The sequence below is a fragment of the Anomaloglossus baeobatrachus genome, chromosome 6 (assembly GCF_048569485.1).
Source record: "Anomaloglossus baeobatrachus isolate aAnoBae1 chromosome 6, aAnoBae1.hap1, whole genome shotgun sequence".
Taxonomy (NCBI): domain Eukaryota; kingdom Metazoa; phylum Chordata; class Amphibia; order Anura; family Aromobatidae; genus Anomaloglossus; species Anomaloglossus baeobatrachus.
This window is the reverse complement of record NC_134358.1, coordinates 114,686,481-114,705,030: the sequence shown is the minus strand read 5'-3', so window position 1 is coordinate 114,705,030 and position 18,550 is coordinate 114,686,481. Positions and strand designations below refer to the sequence as shown.

The 18,550-nt window shown below is 40.0% G+C and overlaps 1 protein-coding gene across 7 annotated transcripts in view; it reads right to left on the bottom strand.

Moving 5' to 3' along the window:
- EYA1 (EYA transcriptional coactivator and phosphatase 1) overlaps nucleotides 1-18,550 on the bottom strand; it is a 227,883-nt gene that overhangs the window by 93,244 nt on the left and 116,089 nt on the right. For all 7 annotated transcript variants that reach the window (XM_075353182.1, XM_075353181.1, XM_075353184.1 and 4 more), the window contains one exon: nucleotides 6,874-6,963. In XM_075353182.1, the coding sequence (XP_075209297.1) occupies nucleotides 6,874-6,963 (90 nt within the window). The remainder of the gene's footprint in view (nucleotides 1-6,873; nucleotides 6,964-18,550) is intronic.

Genomic DNA, 18,550 nt, shown 5'->3' with positions numbered 1-18,550 from the left:
CATGCATTGCAATAATATGGAGGTATTGTACTACAGATTTATCACAGTGGCACAGATTTGGCTGCCCAACCTTCATAATATGATACTCTTAGGATGGCATGATAGTGATTATGTATACACAGCTTTGATATGTGCTTGCGGCATTTAATTAACTGTATCTTGTAGTTGTTTTTTCATATCATACATTATTCAAAGTAAAGTTGTGTATGGAGGATTTGAAAAGTCATGAACAATCTAAGAACCACTTTATGATACCTCTGTATGGTTCCATAATATAATTTTCCCCAATAAATTTTCAACTAACCCCTTCACGACACTTGATGTACCAATACATCATGGTCAGATAGGGTTTCCCTACCAATGACATACAGGTGCATCATGGCAATCGCATGGGACACAGGAGCTGTGCCCACTTGAACACCACTGGAAGCTTGGCTGAAATGACAGCCAAACCCTGGCTCTCACAGCCAGGAGTGGTGCCTGCACCACCCATGGCAATTTAAGCACCTAAATGCTGCGATCGATATCTATCGCAACAATTAGGAGGCTGGGAGAGGGCGTGCGCTCCCTTTCCCATCAATCAACACCCCTGTAATGTCATTGATGCCATGGCAACTGGAGGTTGTCATGGCGACCTCCAGGTAAGCTAGCTATGACAAGCCTGTTAGACCATGCCTGTAGCATATTTTAAGAGTCTTAAGTCAGTGTCAAACTTACACAAATAAGAGTAAAAGAACCTAATGTTCCATATAGGGTCTAAGCAAAAAAGTTTAAAAGAATTGTAATAATATTTTTTTAAAAAATCATAAAATAAAGAGCAAAAAATGGGAAAAAAATATTAGACCAATAAATACATATATTTATTAAAAAACAAAAATAAACAAGAGAGTACACATATTTGGTATCAACACTTCCTGAACAACCCAATCTATAAAACTGTCAAACAATTTACCACTTCAATGAACACCATAAAAAAACCCTTGGCAAACACTATGCTTTTTCATAAAACTACCAAACAAAAAGTGTAATAAAATGCGCTCAAAAACAAAATGTAAATAAAAATCGTATCACTAAAAACATCATCTTGTCCCACAAAAAACAAGCTGCTGAACAGCTCCATCAGCAGAAAATTTAAACAGACGCAGCTCACAGAATATAGCGATGCAAAAACAAGTCTTTTTTTATTGTGCAAAATCAGCAATGCATAAAAAATTATAAAGATGATTTCGCTGCAATCGTACTGACTGGAAAATTAAATCTGTCTTATCACTTTTACCACATGGTAAGTCAAAAACCATCACAAAAAAACCACAATTCATGAATTGCTTTTCTATGTTCACTTTCTGTCTACTAAAAATCAGAATAGAAAGTGATCAAAAAAATTTGGTGCCAGAAAATGGAACTAGTAAAAATGTCAACTTAATCTGCAAAAACGAGCCCGTAAGTGGCTCTTTTAGCAGAAATACAGAAAAAATATAGCTCTCAAAATATAGCAATGCAAAAACATTTTCTTGTTAAAAAAAAGTGCTTCTCAGTGTATGATGGTTGCCTAACATAAAAAAATTATATAAATCTGGTATCGCTTTATTAGCACCAATCCAAAGAGTAACGTCGTCTAATCATTTATACCACACAAGGAATGGCATCAAAAAGAAATAAAACCAATTATTGTTCGGCTGTTGATTTGTTTATTCTGCCTCCCAAAAATTGCAATAAGGCTCGGCTTACATTTATCCTGCGCTCTGCAATGAGCGCTTACATTTAGTCTTCCATGTAAATCTCTGAAACAAGTGAATCAGACAAAACTGCCAGTGAAGATTCCCCATAATAAGGCAGAGGGAGTCACTGTGAATGTTGCAAATTATTCTAAAAAAATCGGTGGTACAAAAGTTAAATTGCAGTGCTTTCCTCCAGAGCCCTGACATGTGCCTTAAGGGTATTGCATAGCCACATATAGGGTATTGCCACGTTCAGTAGAAATTGTCTAACAAACTATGCACCTTTTTTTATCCATTTCACTTTGTAAAAATAAAAATTCTGGGGCTAAAACAATATTTTAGTCCTGAGTATGCAGCTGAGGCGCTCCTGTCCGGATAGCATCAGGCTGTGTTGAGTGATGCGATGCGACACTCACGGGAGTTACACGTGAGGCACTCGCAAGTGTGACTCTGGCCTTAGTTTTCAAGAAGAAATTTTGACTTCAATCAGATTATCTCACCATCAAAAAAATCTGCAAAAAACATGGCTGATGACTAATTTGGAACAAAAAGGCCCAATATGAACAGACAAAAAAACCCCTAACATCTAAATTATTATTTAATGTACATTAGTTAACAAGGACACTATCGTTGTCGTAAATTGTGCATTTCGTAAATTGTTTGTGGCAGGATAACTTTTTTAAGAATTACTAAATTTCAAGTTAACTCTTTAATTGGACCTTTTACTTTTTCTGTAACTCATACTGGCAGCTGTACTATAGATTTAAGTACAACAATTAAAAATTAAACAGACGTTTAAGAAATCCACCAATATAGTAATACCAGACCTAAGGAACTGGAGTTTATCTTTCCCTAGATAAATATAGAAAAAATAATGAATGTGAGTCGACATAAAATAATTCCTAATAATTCTGAATCTGGAGGGGAAGGAATACTTTGCTCTGGAATGTAAGAAAAACAAAGTACATGTAAATTATTTGATTGCGATATAATTTGCCAGTTCATCCACGAGGAGGTTCTCTTCAGATGAAAAGGAGTCAAAATACAGGACAGATGTTGGAGAAACCACACTAGGAGCCTGTCACATACTGGCATTTTTAAATGATTTTGGCTCATCCATTAAATAAGGTGCATTTCGTCTGATTTTGAAAAAGGAAACATGAGGGAATATTTAAAGGCCAATTGCTGCCAATTAACTTTGATCAGGAGAAGATGTATTCAAAACCTTTCAGATTCCTTCTTCTGTCTGAAATAACATACATTTCCAAAATCCAGTGAAACAGCATCTTGATGATTAATGCCTGTTGGCAGCCGTGCCACAAGCTTGCTTAACAGTCGGGCTTTAAATAAACAGCTGTCTATATCCCGGTGAAACTGAATGTGGCTTGTATAATGCGCTCCAGTTAAAGTATGGGAGAAAGCAGTTTCCTTAATTAAATAAGCTTGTTGGGGTAATATGCCCATCATTCTGTACCTACAGGCAAGTATGAAATCCCTGAATGGGCAGATCTAATTCTAAAAAATTTAGTTCACTTTTTACAACTCAATTACCAATGTCTAAGCTCAAATTTTGAGAGGTTGCTAAGACAGCCATATAGTTTTGCAAATAAAGAAATGTGCCTATTTGCTAAGGAAAAATTGATGAAAAATACTGTGTTGCTTTGATACAGATGAAAAAGTTTAAAGGCACTTTTTCAAAGTAGAGCAATGGATATAATGGGTTGTCCATGACTTTTTCACTATATGACTAAAAGCTAACAGGCACACATGTTGTTAACACAGTATCATGTCACCACCAGAGTCCACTCCTGCGATTTATGCTTTGGTCATCAGAAGCGCTGTATTTCCACTGTGGATAGTGCTGGTGATGGGGAGGAGTTGCTCTGGTGGATACAGGTTCCGCCCATGCACTTAGCTGGGTTTTTCTGGAACCTGCAGTACCACTTGCTGACTGTGGTGGTGTGTGTCTTGCAGCTGAAGTTACCACCTTTTAGCTATGGCCAATGGGAAGACACCACACCCTTCTAATTCCCCCTCCTGTCTGCTGGTCTCTGCCAGATATAGTTTTGTAGTATTGCTAGTCTCTGGTTCTCCCTGCTCTGTATATTGATTCATGTATTTTGACTCCTGCCTGTTCTCTCTCTACTCTCCTGCCTGCCATTTTTGTACCTCACTGTCATCTCTAGTTTTATTAGCCTGATTGTCTGACTACGCTCTTGTCTTCCAATTTTGTCCCTTTTTTATATCTCCTGGTTTGACTCTTCCTGATGACTACTCTCCTCTCTCTGAACTGCCGCCTTCCACAGGTAGCGATCTCTGGGTCCCTGAAGTAATTCCAGATCTCTGTATAGCTGTTAAAGGGTTTGGGGGTTCTCGGGATCCTGCTCAGTGAGCGGCTTGCCTCTAATCTGTCTGTGATAGCCATTTTGAGACTGTAGTTCCAGGCGAGCATTACACACAGGCAACTACCTGCCTGTTGTACTCAACGCTAACACAGAGCGGTCGTTGACCACTCCAGCTGGCAATTCAGCAGCTCCATGTCAACAGAGAAGCACTCCTTCTTCCGGGCTGTTTTGCGTGAATGCCTGCATCATGCTGAGTAACCTGATAGATAGCCAACTTCTCACATGACCTCAGCAGTCACACCCTATCAACAGAGGAAAGCGGAAAAAAAACATTGCTCTGCCATGACATCAGCAGAAGCCACTGAATATCTGACAGGAGTGGTCTGTAACCGATCTTTACCAGCGGAGAATGAAGCCCCAGCATAACAAGAAGGTAGTTCGCAACTACCTGCCTTTTAGCCCTTAGGCACATTGTAAAAAAATCTACCAACTATCCCCTTTAACAGAAACCAGGATGGGCATCTCTTCATCACATCTGTGTGATTCTACTCAAGAAGCACAAAAAGAATAAAACCAGTCATACCATCTCCTAAAGAGTTATTTGCATCTTCTCAAGTTATCACCCATTCACAACAATAGCCTTTCAAGTAATAGGACTCATTTTTCTCTTACCAGTCAAAGCTATAAGGAAATGTGACATTATCCCACTTTATCTCTGTTAAATAACAACTATGAGGGCCAAATGTGCGAAGCATCATACTGTATATTGTCAACTGTTTTCTTTCAGGCCAATAGTAGTATATGTGGGGATCGGTTTATCTGTACAATCACTTTGCAATGTAGCTTACTTACTTGCTCACTTGCATACAGCATTAGGTATTAGACATAGACAGTAAGGATGACCTAATTAATTCATAGGGTTCTGGTCCCCGGATTGGAGCCCTTTCAATCGCCTCCTGCCTGGTGGCATCTAAGGCATCTCTTCTGATTAGTAGGCCATGCAGGACATCATGGGTGCATAATGCCAAAATAATCATGCCAAATCAGGTCTACCCTCCAAAAAAAGTCATCAGGGAGTCTAGTAGAAAGAGGTTTTTAACAGGCCTTTCATCCAAATACTGAAATGGCTGTTGGGCCAGGGTCTGGCAATTCGATTTACTCATTTTTAAGAGACAGAGGGTGCCCTTAAGGAGAACCTCTACCTCCTCTAGCTCTAGCTTTTTACTGTTGTCTAACTTTAGTACTCATTTTAACATCACCTGAACATTCACTGTAAATAACATTATACATTATTTAAAGAGTAACTACATTTTTAAAAATGTAATTATTAATCAGCATTTTCAAAAGTTATAGTTTTCTCATATTCTTCTTTTTTCCTTTTTGGGCCCCCTTTTTTAGAAAACGCTATTCTGCAGTGCTGTTTCTATGCCAAGTATAAACTTATGGCTGGGGCCACATGGGGATTACTGCAATCCCCTCACATGACACTCAGCTCACGCTGGTAGTACAGCAGAGCCGAGTGTCATGCCAGTGTCCCTGCAACTGAGGTCCGACCGTGCGAGCGGACCTCAGCTGTGGGGGGTGGGCCGGCTCTGATGAGGGGCAGGCCAGCGCTGAGGAGGAGAGGGATGGATTTATCTCCCTCTCTCCTCCGTAGCCAGCTATTGCCATTCTCGCACTGCACTCAATTACAATTGTAGCATGCTGTGATTGTTTTCTCGGTCCGATTAGGGCTGAGAAAATAATCGCTCATGTGTGCTGACACACAGGCTAATATTGGTCCGAGTTGAATGTGATTTTTTATCGCACTCCACTCGTACCGATTTTCATACCGTGTGGCTTAGGCCTAAGAAGATCCTTCCAATTGAATCTCAATAAGATCCATTAGACTGTATATTTAAACACTCAGCTTAATTACTCTTTAAAACACAAAAAATTGTGGTTTAAAATTTGTTGGATTAAAAAGTTACTTAAAAAAAAATTACACAGCAGTCTAATCAAGTCTAATCCATTTTTTTTTCCAGTGCATTTCATATATTATCAGCATTGTAATCATATTGTGACATTAATGTTTGGTTACATTTGTTGTTTTTATGAAATTTTTCAAATCCTATAAAGAACTATTTGGGAAATTGGTAGAAAAATAGCAATACACCCAGAGCATGTTCCAACCAATTAAAAAAAAAATCCAAAAATATCACCGAAAAAAAGAAAAACACTGTGCAACTAGACATTTCTATAATTTTATTTATACTTTGAAGTAACAACTAGTAACAATATAAGACTCTATTAAAACATGTCCCTAAAAACTGTAAAAAGCTGCTTGTAAATCCAGCCTAATTTCATTTTTTAAATTCAACAATTTAAACAATTTTTCTAGTGTCGCATTGATATGAATAAACTAAATTAACTTCATCACAACCATATCTGAAAGTTCACAAGAACATAAAAAATAACACAAAAAATAATTAAAAAAAGACCCTTATAACATCATTCTTGTTCTCGCTTGAAAAGGATCTAAATGCAATCTGACACAATAACGACAAGAAATTTTGTCAAGAAATCAATGTTGAATTTATTTGGTATCAAAGTGCGTTAAGTTTCCCTATAGCCATTTTATCAGGACTGTAAACAATTAGTGCTTCACTGTGAAAGGAATTGAGTGATAGGAAGGAACTTTTAACGATGATGGACAATCTAAAACCCCTTGCTTGGGTAACAAGGGGGCTTGTCAACACCAATTAAGTATATAATATAACACAAAATTACAATAACTTGACACAAATGTTAAAATCAAATGAAGTACTTACTTCTAAATCATTGAAGAACAAATGTGTATCCGCCAAGTTGAAAATCATTTCCTCCATACGAAGTCCAAGTGACACAGAGGATGGTGGATCCTTATGGGATAAAAATAAACAATAATTCTGAGTTAATTAATTAATTAAATATTCCTCAATTTTTCACATACAGTACATATTTTTTTATTAGTTACCGACTTTCCTAAAAATTGATGACTTATCAATATCCATTCGTTTCAATAGGCCACAAATACTAGAATTGGTATTGGTCCAATTTTCAACACATCCAAAGATCAGCTGCTTGAATGTGCTAGGTGGCCCATTTGTTGTTTTGTAGGCACAGCTACATGCATTTGATAGTGGCTGTGACTGATAATAAATCTTAGATCTATTTACTTCAATGGGATGAAGTTGCAATAAATTGCAATATTAGGTAAGGGTAAATGAACTACTGGTAAACAATCAAATGCCTTGGACCCTGTTTACAGGTGATCAACAAATGGGAAGTTAATATCAATGTTTCAACATGAGTACAGTACAAATACATGGGAAAACACCATATAGACACCGTGAAATAACACTAAATTATCCTGCATCTATTACATGTAAATAAATGTTATCCTGTGGAATTGAGTGTACTTCTGCTCCTCTTCTTAGTGATGTTACCGCTCTGTAGACTGGTTGGGTCACACTGTGCTGTGTGTGACCTGGAAATGGCTCATACAAGTCTATGGAGCATGAGAAAGAGGCAACCTAGGCTTACATTGTAAGACCCTCCTTCACACGTCCATGATTCCGGTACATATGACATCCATTTTCATACATACCGGAGACACGGACATACGCAGACCCATTAAAATCAATGGGTCTGCGCACACAACCATGTTTTTTCAAGGATGTGTGTCCTTATTGCACACACGCGTGTCCATGTGCGCAGCACGGAGACAAGTCCGTTTTTCTCCAGCAGCACTGATGTCACATGGACCACACACTGATATGATCCATGTGACATCAGTGTGACTTGTACTGGAGAAAACACGTGTCATTGAAGAACAACTATTTTTTTCACTCACCTGTCTCCAGTGCTGCTGTCTTCGGCACTGCTGTCACTTGCTTTCAGGCCCGCTCATTATGCTCAAAAATTTTCACTGCACCGCTGACCCAGAAGCAGCAGCATCAGAGACATCAGCGCTGGAGACAGCAGCGCTGGGGACTGGTGAGTAAAAAGTTCCTGATCTCCATATTCTTTTCACTGATAGCACATGGACAACACACATGTGACAAAATCACGGCACACGGATGGGCCATACACACCTTCAACATTTTTATCATGGACATGTGAAGGGGGCCTAAAAGATAAAACCACCTCACACATAGAACATAAAGTGAACCATAGAGTCTGAAGAGCAGTGACAATCAGCTGTTGTTGGTGGCTGGATGGGCTTAATTACAGAAAAGTGCATAGCTCCATCAACTGTATAGTGCTTACTGCTAATCTGCCTCTAGTCTTTTTCATAAATAACCAATTATGGCTGGTGGTGGCATGGGGAACAGGTGATCAGCGGGGTAATGTATTGAAAGCCTATCCTAAGGACATTCATATCAAATCACCGGAAGACGCCTTTAATGTAAAAAGTGCTGAGTTCACCAAAGTGAGCTAGTTGACTCTTTTCAATCTAATAGATGAAGGTTATGATAGTTGACCCTAGTAACTAGAACTTTTTATAAAATATTTGAAAATAGATTATTTTTTAACATTTTTTTCTCACTTTTTCAGCATTTTCAGCATGCATTTTAAAGGAACTTTTGAAGTCTGAAAAAAACAAGCCTATTAGAAAAAAATCAAGAAAAACCTCATACCCCAAAGTATGATTTTTTGTGGATGAAAACATCACAAGCTCCAAAAATGGCACAAACCAAAATACCAAATACTTAAACACAGTGACGGATATTTATCCAGATAACGATCCAGAATTCTGGTACAATTGGTGCCAAAGAACTGTCTTTCATAACTTACACCATATTTATTGTTTTTACACTTTCTCCAACCCGTCCAATAAGAGGTGTAGCTTCACTAAAAGGGACGTATGTTACTGAGAAATGCAAGGGGCCTGAAGGGCAACACAGTACACACAAAAATATTACACATTTTTGGCGCATATTTATGGCACATAATAAACTGACACTGCCAACTATTAACCCCTTCACGACCTTGAATGTAGTGGTACATCCAATGTTATATATATTTGTCCCTTTAATGCAGCCTCATGAGGTGAGCCTGCATATTTTTCCACACATGTCAGCTGCTCTGCTAACATGTGCAGCCAACAGGTACAGGCGGATTGGAGATCCACCTGTGCCTGTTAACTAGTTAAATTCTGCTGTCAATCTCTGAAAGCAGGATTTAATGTGGGCCAGGGGGAACCCCTCATTTGCCATCATCGTCGGCCCCATGATTTTATCATGGGGTGCTAATGCGTTGCCATGACAGCTGGTGGTCATCTGATAACTCCTGTCACTGTTATGATATAGTTTCTGTGAACATTCACAGTACATTAGCATTTTTGCTGTTCAGAGCGGTGCTGAAGCATTGCTCTGAACAGCAGAAGCAATTGGGCTGCATCAGCTTCAAGTCCCCTAAGGGAACTAGATGAATAAATAAATAAATAAAAAGTGTAAAAAAAAGTTTTAAAAAGTAAAAAACACAAAGCTTTAAATCACCCTCCTTTTGCCTCACTGACAATAAAACAATAATAAACAAATAAATAAATACACATATTTGGTATCGCCGAGTTCAGAAATTCCCGATCTATCAATTTTGAAATTAAATTACAGTAATCTGATCGGTAAAAGGCTTAATGAAAAAAAATCAAAACACCAGAATTATGTTTTTTGGATGACCACAACATTGCAATAAAATGCATCAAAATATTGCATCCACCCAAAAATTATATAACTAAAAATGTCAGCTCAAGACACACAATAAATAAGCCATGACACAGCCCCAGATACCAAAAAAATGAGAATTCTACAGGTTTCGAAAAATGTCGTCAAAAGCTCAATTCAATTTTTGATTTTTTTTCCCCCACTTATATAAAAATAGAACTATACATGTTGGGTGTCTACGAACTCATACTGACCTGGGGAATCATACTGGCAGGTTATATTTTATATTTACCAAATAGTGAACATAGTAAATAAGAAACCAAAAAAAACAATTGTGGAATTGCACTTTTTTTTCCAATTTCAACGCACTTGGAATTTGTTTCCAGTTTTCCAGTACAATATGGGGCAGAATGAATGGTGTGATTCAATGGCACAACTTGTCCCACAAAAAAAGAAACCCTCATATGGCTACATTGATGGAAAAATAATAAAGTTATGGTTTTTGAAAGAAAGGTAGGAGAAAACGAAAAACAAAAATGGACAATCGCTCGAGGGTATAGTCTAAATACACACCAGTGTTATCACACAGCATAAAACACTAATAAATCTGGAGCATTTTAAGACTATCTAATGTAAGTTTGCACAGTTTAAGCATTAACCATTATTGTCATTATAATAATACTTGGATGCAAAAAAAGCACCACAAAATGCTGTGTGTGAATCCAGCCTAGAGTTTATACAAGGACTGCTGAAATGTTTTATTACCATGGAATATATTTATATTTAGTAGACTGATACCATCAAAATCAAATTCCCTTCATACTGCAGGTTACTGATATTCCAAGTAAATCAATGATCTACAAAATATCTGTAGAGAATCACTGATATTATGTGAGTCAGGCCACCCACAAAGACTTAAGGCCTTTTATTTGCGATTAACGTATAACACACTTTATGTTCTCTGAAGAAATTACCGTATCAACTGGCTTCTTGCTGAGCTAATAAAATAAAACACAGTGTCCAAAGCCGCGGTTTCTAAATATAATGCAGATGTCTGCCTTGTTTTCATTTGTAGAACATTTTCATGATTCTATACATGGAACATGTGCATTGATCGTTACATATATTTGTTACATTATGTATTTGGCAAAAAGCTTCCAGTTTGTTTAAAAGACATAAATTTTATGATGGGAAAAAAATTAGCTCATGTGAATGTGTTTTTTTATTACATGCTAAAGATAGCATCGGATTTTTAAAGAATTTATGCTAAAGTCTTATATTTATTTATATATGTAGTTAGAGGACTTCTAAAGCTGGGGTCACACTAAACGACAGCGACAACGACGTCACTGTTACGTCACCATCTTCTGTGACGTAGCAGCGACCTTGTAAGTCGCTGTTATGATCGCTGCTTAGCTGTCAAACACAGCAGCCGAAGCAGCGATCATAACGACACGCGTCGCTGTGCTGCAACATGTGCAGAGAGCAGGGAGCCGCGCACACTGAGCGCTGGCTCCCTGCTCTCCTAGCTACAGTACACATCGGGTTAATTACACGATATGTACTGCAGCTACATGTGCAGAATGCAGGGAGCCGCGCACACTGCTTAGCGCTAGCTCCTTGCTCTCCTAGCTACAGTACACATCGGGTTAATTACACGATGTGTACTGCAGCTACATGTGCAGAATGCAGGGAGCCGCGCACACTGCTTAGCGCTGGCTCCTTGCTCTCCTAGCTACAGTACACATCGGGTTAATTACACGATGTGTACTGCAGCTACATGTGCAGAGAGCAGGAGCCGGCGCTGGCAGCGTGAGAGCGGCGGAGGCTGGTAACGAAGGTAAATATCGGGTAACCACCTTGGTTACCCGATGTTTACCTTGGTTACAGCTTACCGCAGCTGCCAGATGCCGGCTCCTGCTCCCTGCTCGCTTCATTTCGTCGCTCTCTCGCTGTCACACACAGCGATCTGTGCGTCACAGCGGGAGATCGACGACCAAAAAATGAAGCTGGACATTCAGCAACGAGCGGCGACCTCACAGCAGGGGCCAGCTCGTTGCTGGATGTCACACACAGCGACAGCGATGGGACGTCGCTGCAACGTCACAGAAAATGGTGACGTAGCAGCGACGTCGTTGTCGTTGTCGCTGTGTGTGACACCACCTTAAGACTAAAAGTAGGATAGACATTTTGTTTCTTTTTTATTTTGTAATGTTACATTATGTTGATTTTATTGTTTCCATTCACATAAATCTCTACCTCCGCCATGAATATTTATCAACTATAGATGATGAATGGTATACAGGAAAGGTGGTGTGCCTACAATGAGTTTTTTGTGAATTGTTGACACTGTGTGTTTTTGCTGCATCAAAAAATGCAGTTCCATAAATGTAAATGGGATTTAAGTACCATACTTTTTGTTTTATAAGATGCACTGGATTATAAGACGCACCCCATATTTTGAGAAGGAAAATAAGAAAAAATAATTCTTAATGTTAAAATGAGGGTCCATCTTATAATCCTAGTGCGTCTTAATCTTAATGCGCACCAGGGGGAAGCGGCGGTGGTGGAGCTGCTCAGGAAGGTCATAGGAGGCAGGGTAATGCTGCGTGCTCAGAGGAAGGGGTGTTGCGGTTCAGGACGGCTGGCAATAACGCGGACTTGGGGGTGCCACAGCGGCAGCGGGCATCATTGATCTGCCGGTGGGCTGTGGGGGTGTCGCAATGGGTGCCATTGATCTGCTGGCAATCTGAAGGTGTGACACTGACACTGCAGTGGAGCGACTCAGGAGGGTTACAGGAAGGAAGGTCATAGGGTGGGGTGTCTCAGTGGCGGGTCCATTGAGCTGACTGTGGGCTCCATTGAATTGCTTCGGTTGACAAGATGGACTTCAAGAAAATGGCCATGGAGATAAGACTCTATGGCCATTTTCTTGAAGTTCGTCGCTTCAATCTGCACACGCGGCACCTCCGCGGCCATTCTCTTGAAGTTTATCGCGTCAGTCAACCGTGGAAGATTCAAAGCAGCCCACAGTCAGCTCAATGGATCCACCACGAGACAACCCCGTCCTGTGACACTCCCGCCCGCAGATCAATGGTGTCTGTCGCAACACCCCCAAGCACATCCTGTGACTCTGTCTCCTATGATCCCACTCCACCACCACTACCCTGGTAAGTCATATCCATTTTGTAAGACACACCAACATTTTACCCCCAGTTTTGAGGGAGAAAATTGTGTCTTACAATCTGAAAAATATGGTGTATCTACTGTCCACTGTGCATTTTTTTTTACTCAACATAAACTGACATGTGATGTGTGTTACAAATCCGCAACATGGCAATTATTCCTGCAAGTACACTAAGTTTTATGGGCAGATTTTTCTCATAGACTTAAGGCCACTTTACACGCTGCGATGCCGGTACCGATATCGCTAGCGTGGGTACCCACCCCCATCGGTTGTGCGATATTTGCAAATCGCTGCCCGTGGCGCACAACATTGCCCAGACTCGTCACACTACTTACCTACCCTGCGACGTCGCTGTGATCGGCGAAACGCCTCCTTTCTAAAGGGGTGGTTCGTTCAGCATCACAGCGACGTCACAGCTGCATCACTGAACCGCAGCCCAATAAAAGCGGAGGGGCGGAGATGAGCGGGACGAACATCCCGCCCACCTCCTTCCTTCCGCATTGTGGGTGGGAGGCAGGTAAGGAGAGGTTCCTTGTTCCTGCGGTGTCACACACAGCGATGTGTGTTGCCGCAGGAACGAGGAACAACTTCATTACTGCTGCAGCAACGATATTAGAGAATGGACCCCCATGTCACCGATGAGCGATTTTGCACGTTTTTGCAACGATGCAAAATCGCTCATAGGTGTCACACGCAACAACATCGCTAAAGCCACCGGATGTGCATCACAAATTCCGTGACCCCAACGAGATCGCTTGAGCAGCGTGTAAAGCGGCCTTTAGATGCATTAAAAATACAGTTAAAAAAACACATGTTTTAATGCGCTTGAACTATGGAATTGTATAAGAAAATGGCATGTACTCCTCAAGTATATCAATACTGTTTTGCCAAAGCCAAATACCAGAAAGTATCAAAAGTAAAACACCTTTGTTGAAAAAATGACATACCAAAAAGAGACACAAGCCATAGCATCAAAAATATAATTAAAGCACATGTAAAAAAGCACACAAAAACACAATAAAAAAAATGCAAATAACCTAATTTACATAATAGGTGCAGAAATTCTGCAACATCAAAGACTCATCAAAAGTTCATCTTGGGAATGCAGCCTAAGGGTATGTGCGCACGTTGCTTTTTACCTGCTTTTTACCTGCTTTTTTGCTGCTTTTTCTTCTGCGCTGTTTAATGCCAAAATGGATGTGTTCTTCTATTCAAGCAAAGTCTATGGGAATTTGGGTTTCTTGTTCACACTATGTTGTTCAAAATGCTGCCTTTTTGTGGCAGAACTTTGGTCAAAAACTCAGCTTTGCAGTGCAAAACCCAAATGGCAAAAACAATTGACATGTTGCTTCTTTGAAAAGCTGAGTTTTTGACCAAAGTTCTGCCACAAAAAGGCAGCATTTTGAACAACATAGTGTGAACAAGAAAGCCAAATTCCCATAGACTTTGCTTGAATAGAAGAACACATCCATTTTGGCATTAAACAGCGCAGAAGAAAAAGCAGCAAAAAAGCAGGTAAAAAGCAACGTGCGCACATACCCTAAGGGTCTGATTCCTGGGACATTGATCAGTCAGTGGCGTTAGCGACATCCTACCTATCAGTATTGGTAAGGAGCAGTTGTATGCTCTTGTGGGTGGTGGCTGATCGTATGTGATATCCACCTATTCAACTTATGAGTGGTATAAAAACTACCTACAGTGGAACCTCGGTTAATGAGTAACCCGGTTTGTGTGTATTTCGCTATACGAGCAAAGCTTGCTGTAAATTTGTAACTCCGTTTATAAGCAAGCTTTGCCGTACCAGCAAATACTCCCTGGACACACTTACAGTTCCGTGCTTCCACCGCACTCTGACCCGCTCTTGCAGTCTGCAAAAACACACACAAACACACACAAACACGCACGCATGCACAGACAGACATATTATGCTCAGTTTACCTTACGTTCCATCGCCGGCCTCCCGGTTCTTGTAGTCCACTGGTACAGGATGTGTATCAGGTAACCATCGCGACGAGGGAGGAACTTTCGCTGTCAGCCGCTACTCAAAGGCAGTGCACTGACTAATCAAAGGCAAGCGGCTCATGCCTTCGATGTCAGCGCGCTGGCAGCAGAAGTTCCTCCATCGTTGCGATGGTTACCTGATATACATCCTGTAGCGGTGAACTACAAGAAACGGGAGGCCGGCGATGTAATGGAAGGTAAGGTGAGCATAATATGTGTGTGCACATGCGTGTTTGTGTGTGTTTGTGCGTGTTTGTATGTGTTTGAGTGTGTTTGTGTGTGTTTGTGCGTTTGTGGAATGGCACAATAGGGGACCAACATAAGACATTGAACAAGTTGTGGAACGAATTGTCTGCATTGCCATGATTTCCTATGGGAAATTTTGCTTTGGTAGATGAGTAACTTGGTTTTCAAGCACACTCCCAGAACGGATTGTTCTCGTAAACCAAGGTTCCACTGTATTAGCAGGGGTCCAAGCAATCGGTTTCCCCTGGACAGATGATAAATGTTCAAGATTGATGTATGCTGTAGCACTGACATTTCTAATATTGAAATATGTGCTCACAACAGTTCTTAAAGGAGGTTTAGTAGCAGAAATAGAGAGGAAACTCAAAGGAAACTCTTCAAATGCTTCTCAAAAATGCAAGATTCAGCCAAACTTTGAAGTGCTGCTGAAAAATACTCCATGTGTACATAGCCACTGAGCAGAAGCTGAGCAAAATTTCTACATATCCTTCCTACTACAAATATCATTAGGCTATATCCGCACTTTGCGTTTCCACCTGCGTTTCAGTTGCTTTGTTAGGTCCGTTTTGAACTGCAGCGTTTTCATGCCAAAATGCATGCGTTTTGATTTTCCAGCAAAGTCAATGGGAAATGGGGATTTCTTTTCATTTCCAAACGCAGCATTTAATTTGCATAATTTTGGGCAAAAACTCAGCGCTCAAAGAAGCAACATGTCAATTGTTTTTGCTATTTGGGCTGCGTTTTGCTAACATTGAATTCAATGGGAATTTGTAAAAAACAAAAAACATCAAAAATCCACCATCTTACATGCTTTTAAGCTGGAGAAAGAATGCGTTTTGGACAACATAAACGCATGCTTTTCTGACATCAAAATAATGAAATGATATGTCCCTTTACACACACACATGGTCCGACAATTAAATTAATAAAAAATATAATTTTTTTGCTATTTTAGCAATAAATAGTATAAAACCGCTATAATTATATGAAATATAACTAATTTCATTATGATTTCAATAATTATATGTGTTCCTTTTTTTCCCCTTTTTTTCAGTGTGTTTGACTGTTTAAACTTTATTTAGCAGTGTCATAATGTTCAAAACGCATCTGTGTAAACGCAATGAAAAAGCATGTAAAAAGCAATAAAAACGCGGCTAAAACGCAGTAAAAAACGCATGCGTATTTACCGCGATTTAGTGGTCAAAAGCAACTTTGGCAAAAGCAATTTCTGCCAAAGGATGCATTTAGAACTGCAAGTAGGACGACGCAAAGTGCAGAGATAGCCTTACTCCTCAAAAACTTTGGTTCTGATCAGTGGCAATGTGCACACAAAGTTTTTGAAGAGGATTTGAAGCAGAAACTGATCAGAAATAAATTCTGAGAGTTTTCTTTCAATTCCTGACCAGTTTGTACTCCAAAAAAACTCCATATGCAAATACTCAGCTTCTGCTTCAAAAACTTCCAAAAAACCTCTATATGTAAATAGCTAGTTTTGCTCAAAAACTCTGCAAAAAGACAATGAGCGCACATATCCTCAAAAAATGCCCAAAAAAACATGCGTGACAGACTGTTCTCATTCATTTCTATTCTAAAACCACTTTCCTGTTCATATGTCCAGGGTTCTGGGTGTTTTTTTTTCTGTTACAGGCTTCTAAAATTGTCCAGTGGTAAAAAAAGAAAATGCATCTCATTTCTTTGAAGGGGTTGTCCACTACTTAGATGAGCCCTTCTCATTCTCCTTGTTTCTCCCAGTTATAAAAAACCTATACTCATCTCTGGTGCGGTCCTGGCTCCAGCAATGTCTAAAGCCGCATTCCTGGGGACATTGTTACGACACACGAGCCCCGCAACCAATCAGTGCCCGGTGTCTGTCTCCCCGAAGATATTTTGGAGCAGAAACTGACTAGAGCTTCCAGGTTTTTGAGGTGCTTTAAGTTTTTGAGTAGTATTTGGAGAGTTTCCACTTAAATATTACTCCAAAAACCCCACAAACTCCATGTGCTCATACCCTAAATCGACTCTTGAAGAATACAATGCTAAACCAGGCCCTATTAAATATGAAGGCTGCAAAAAAGGCTTCTGAAAAAAAATGTTATATATTGCTTTAAAACAGCTTCAGAAAAAGAAAAATCCTTCTAAAAACTTCATAAAGAAGGAGAGTCTCCTAAAGCCAGTTTCCACTCTTAAAACTAAGTATGCACATAGCTTAAAAACCTCATAAATAATTTGCAAATAACTGAGCTGCTGAAGGATCACTAGTAATAACAAATTAATGGTCTTATCTGCAAACTAATATTTCTACATTTTAAATAATTCTTAGAAAATTCATTAAGTAAAATTATTTTTTAATCTAAGTTTCAAAAACAATCAACAACTGAGAAAAAGAAAAGTATCCCTCAATCTATGCTTATTAGGAGAATAAACATTTGTCCACCTGTCTCTAGATATCTAAATTCTAAATTAATTGTTGACATAATTCATCTTCCAAAACTAGTCTACAAGCAACAGCTGGAGAATGACATCAGAATGAGCAGTATGAAATGAGAAAATCTCAGATTTCATTAAGGCCTAAAACACACGTCCATGAAAACCACGCACGTGTAAAACGGGCCATTTTTTGGGTCCGTTTTCCGTTTTTTAGGTCCGTTTTTATGGTATGTGTGGCCTGCGTGTGTATCCCGTATGCTAGCCGTATGTGCGTGTGGAATGTCCGTGTGTGCGTGAGTGAAATAACTGACATGTGTGTGCTGTCCGTGTGAAATGTACGTGTGTGATGCAAAATGCTGTTACTACATGTCGGAAGAAAGAGTAGCGGGATGAGAATGAACTCGGGTGAACTTCACCCGACTTCATTGTCATTCTGCGGCTCTGTCTGTGTGCCATGTACAGATTAGCGGTCACCTGTGAAGGACTCGCCAGTGACCGCTAATACCCCGAGTGACTGAAGTGTCCCCACCTCTCTAATACTCACCGATCCCCGATCACCGGCGCTGCACAGCGTTCACACTGCTCCGGCGGCTTTTTCTAATTTGAAAAAGCCGGCCGATCATTAAACAATCTCGTATTCCCTGCTTTCTCCCCCCACCGGCGCCTATGATTGGTTGCAGTGAGACACGCCCCCACGCTGAGTGACAGGTGTCTCACTGCACCCAATCACAGCAGCCGGTGGGTGTGTCACTATGGAGTATAGAAATAAATAAATAAATAATTAAAAAAAAACGGCTTGCGGTCCCCCGATTTTAATACCAGCCAGATAAAGCCATACAGCTGAAGGCTGGTATTCTCAGGATGGGGAGCCCCACGTTATGGGGAGCCCCCCAGCCTAACAATATCAGTCAGCAGCCGCCCAGAATTGCCGCATACATT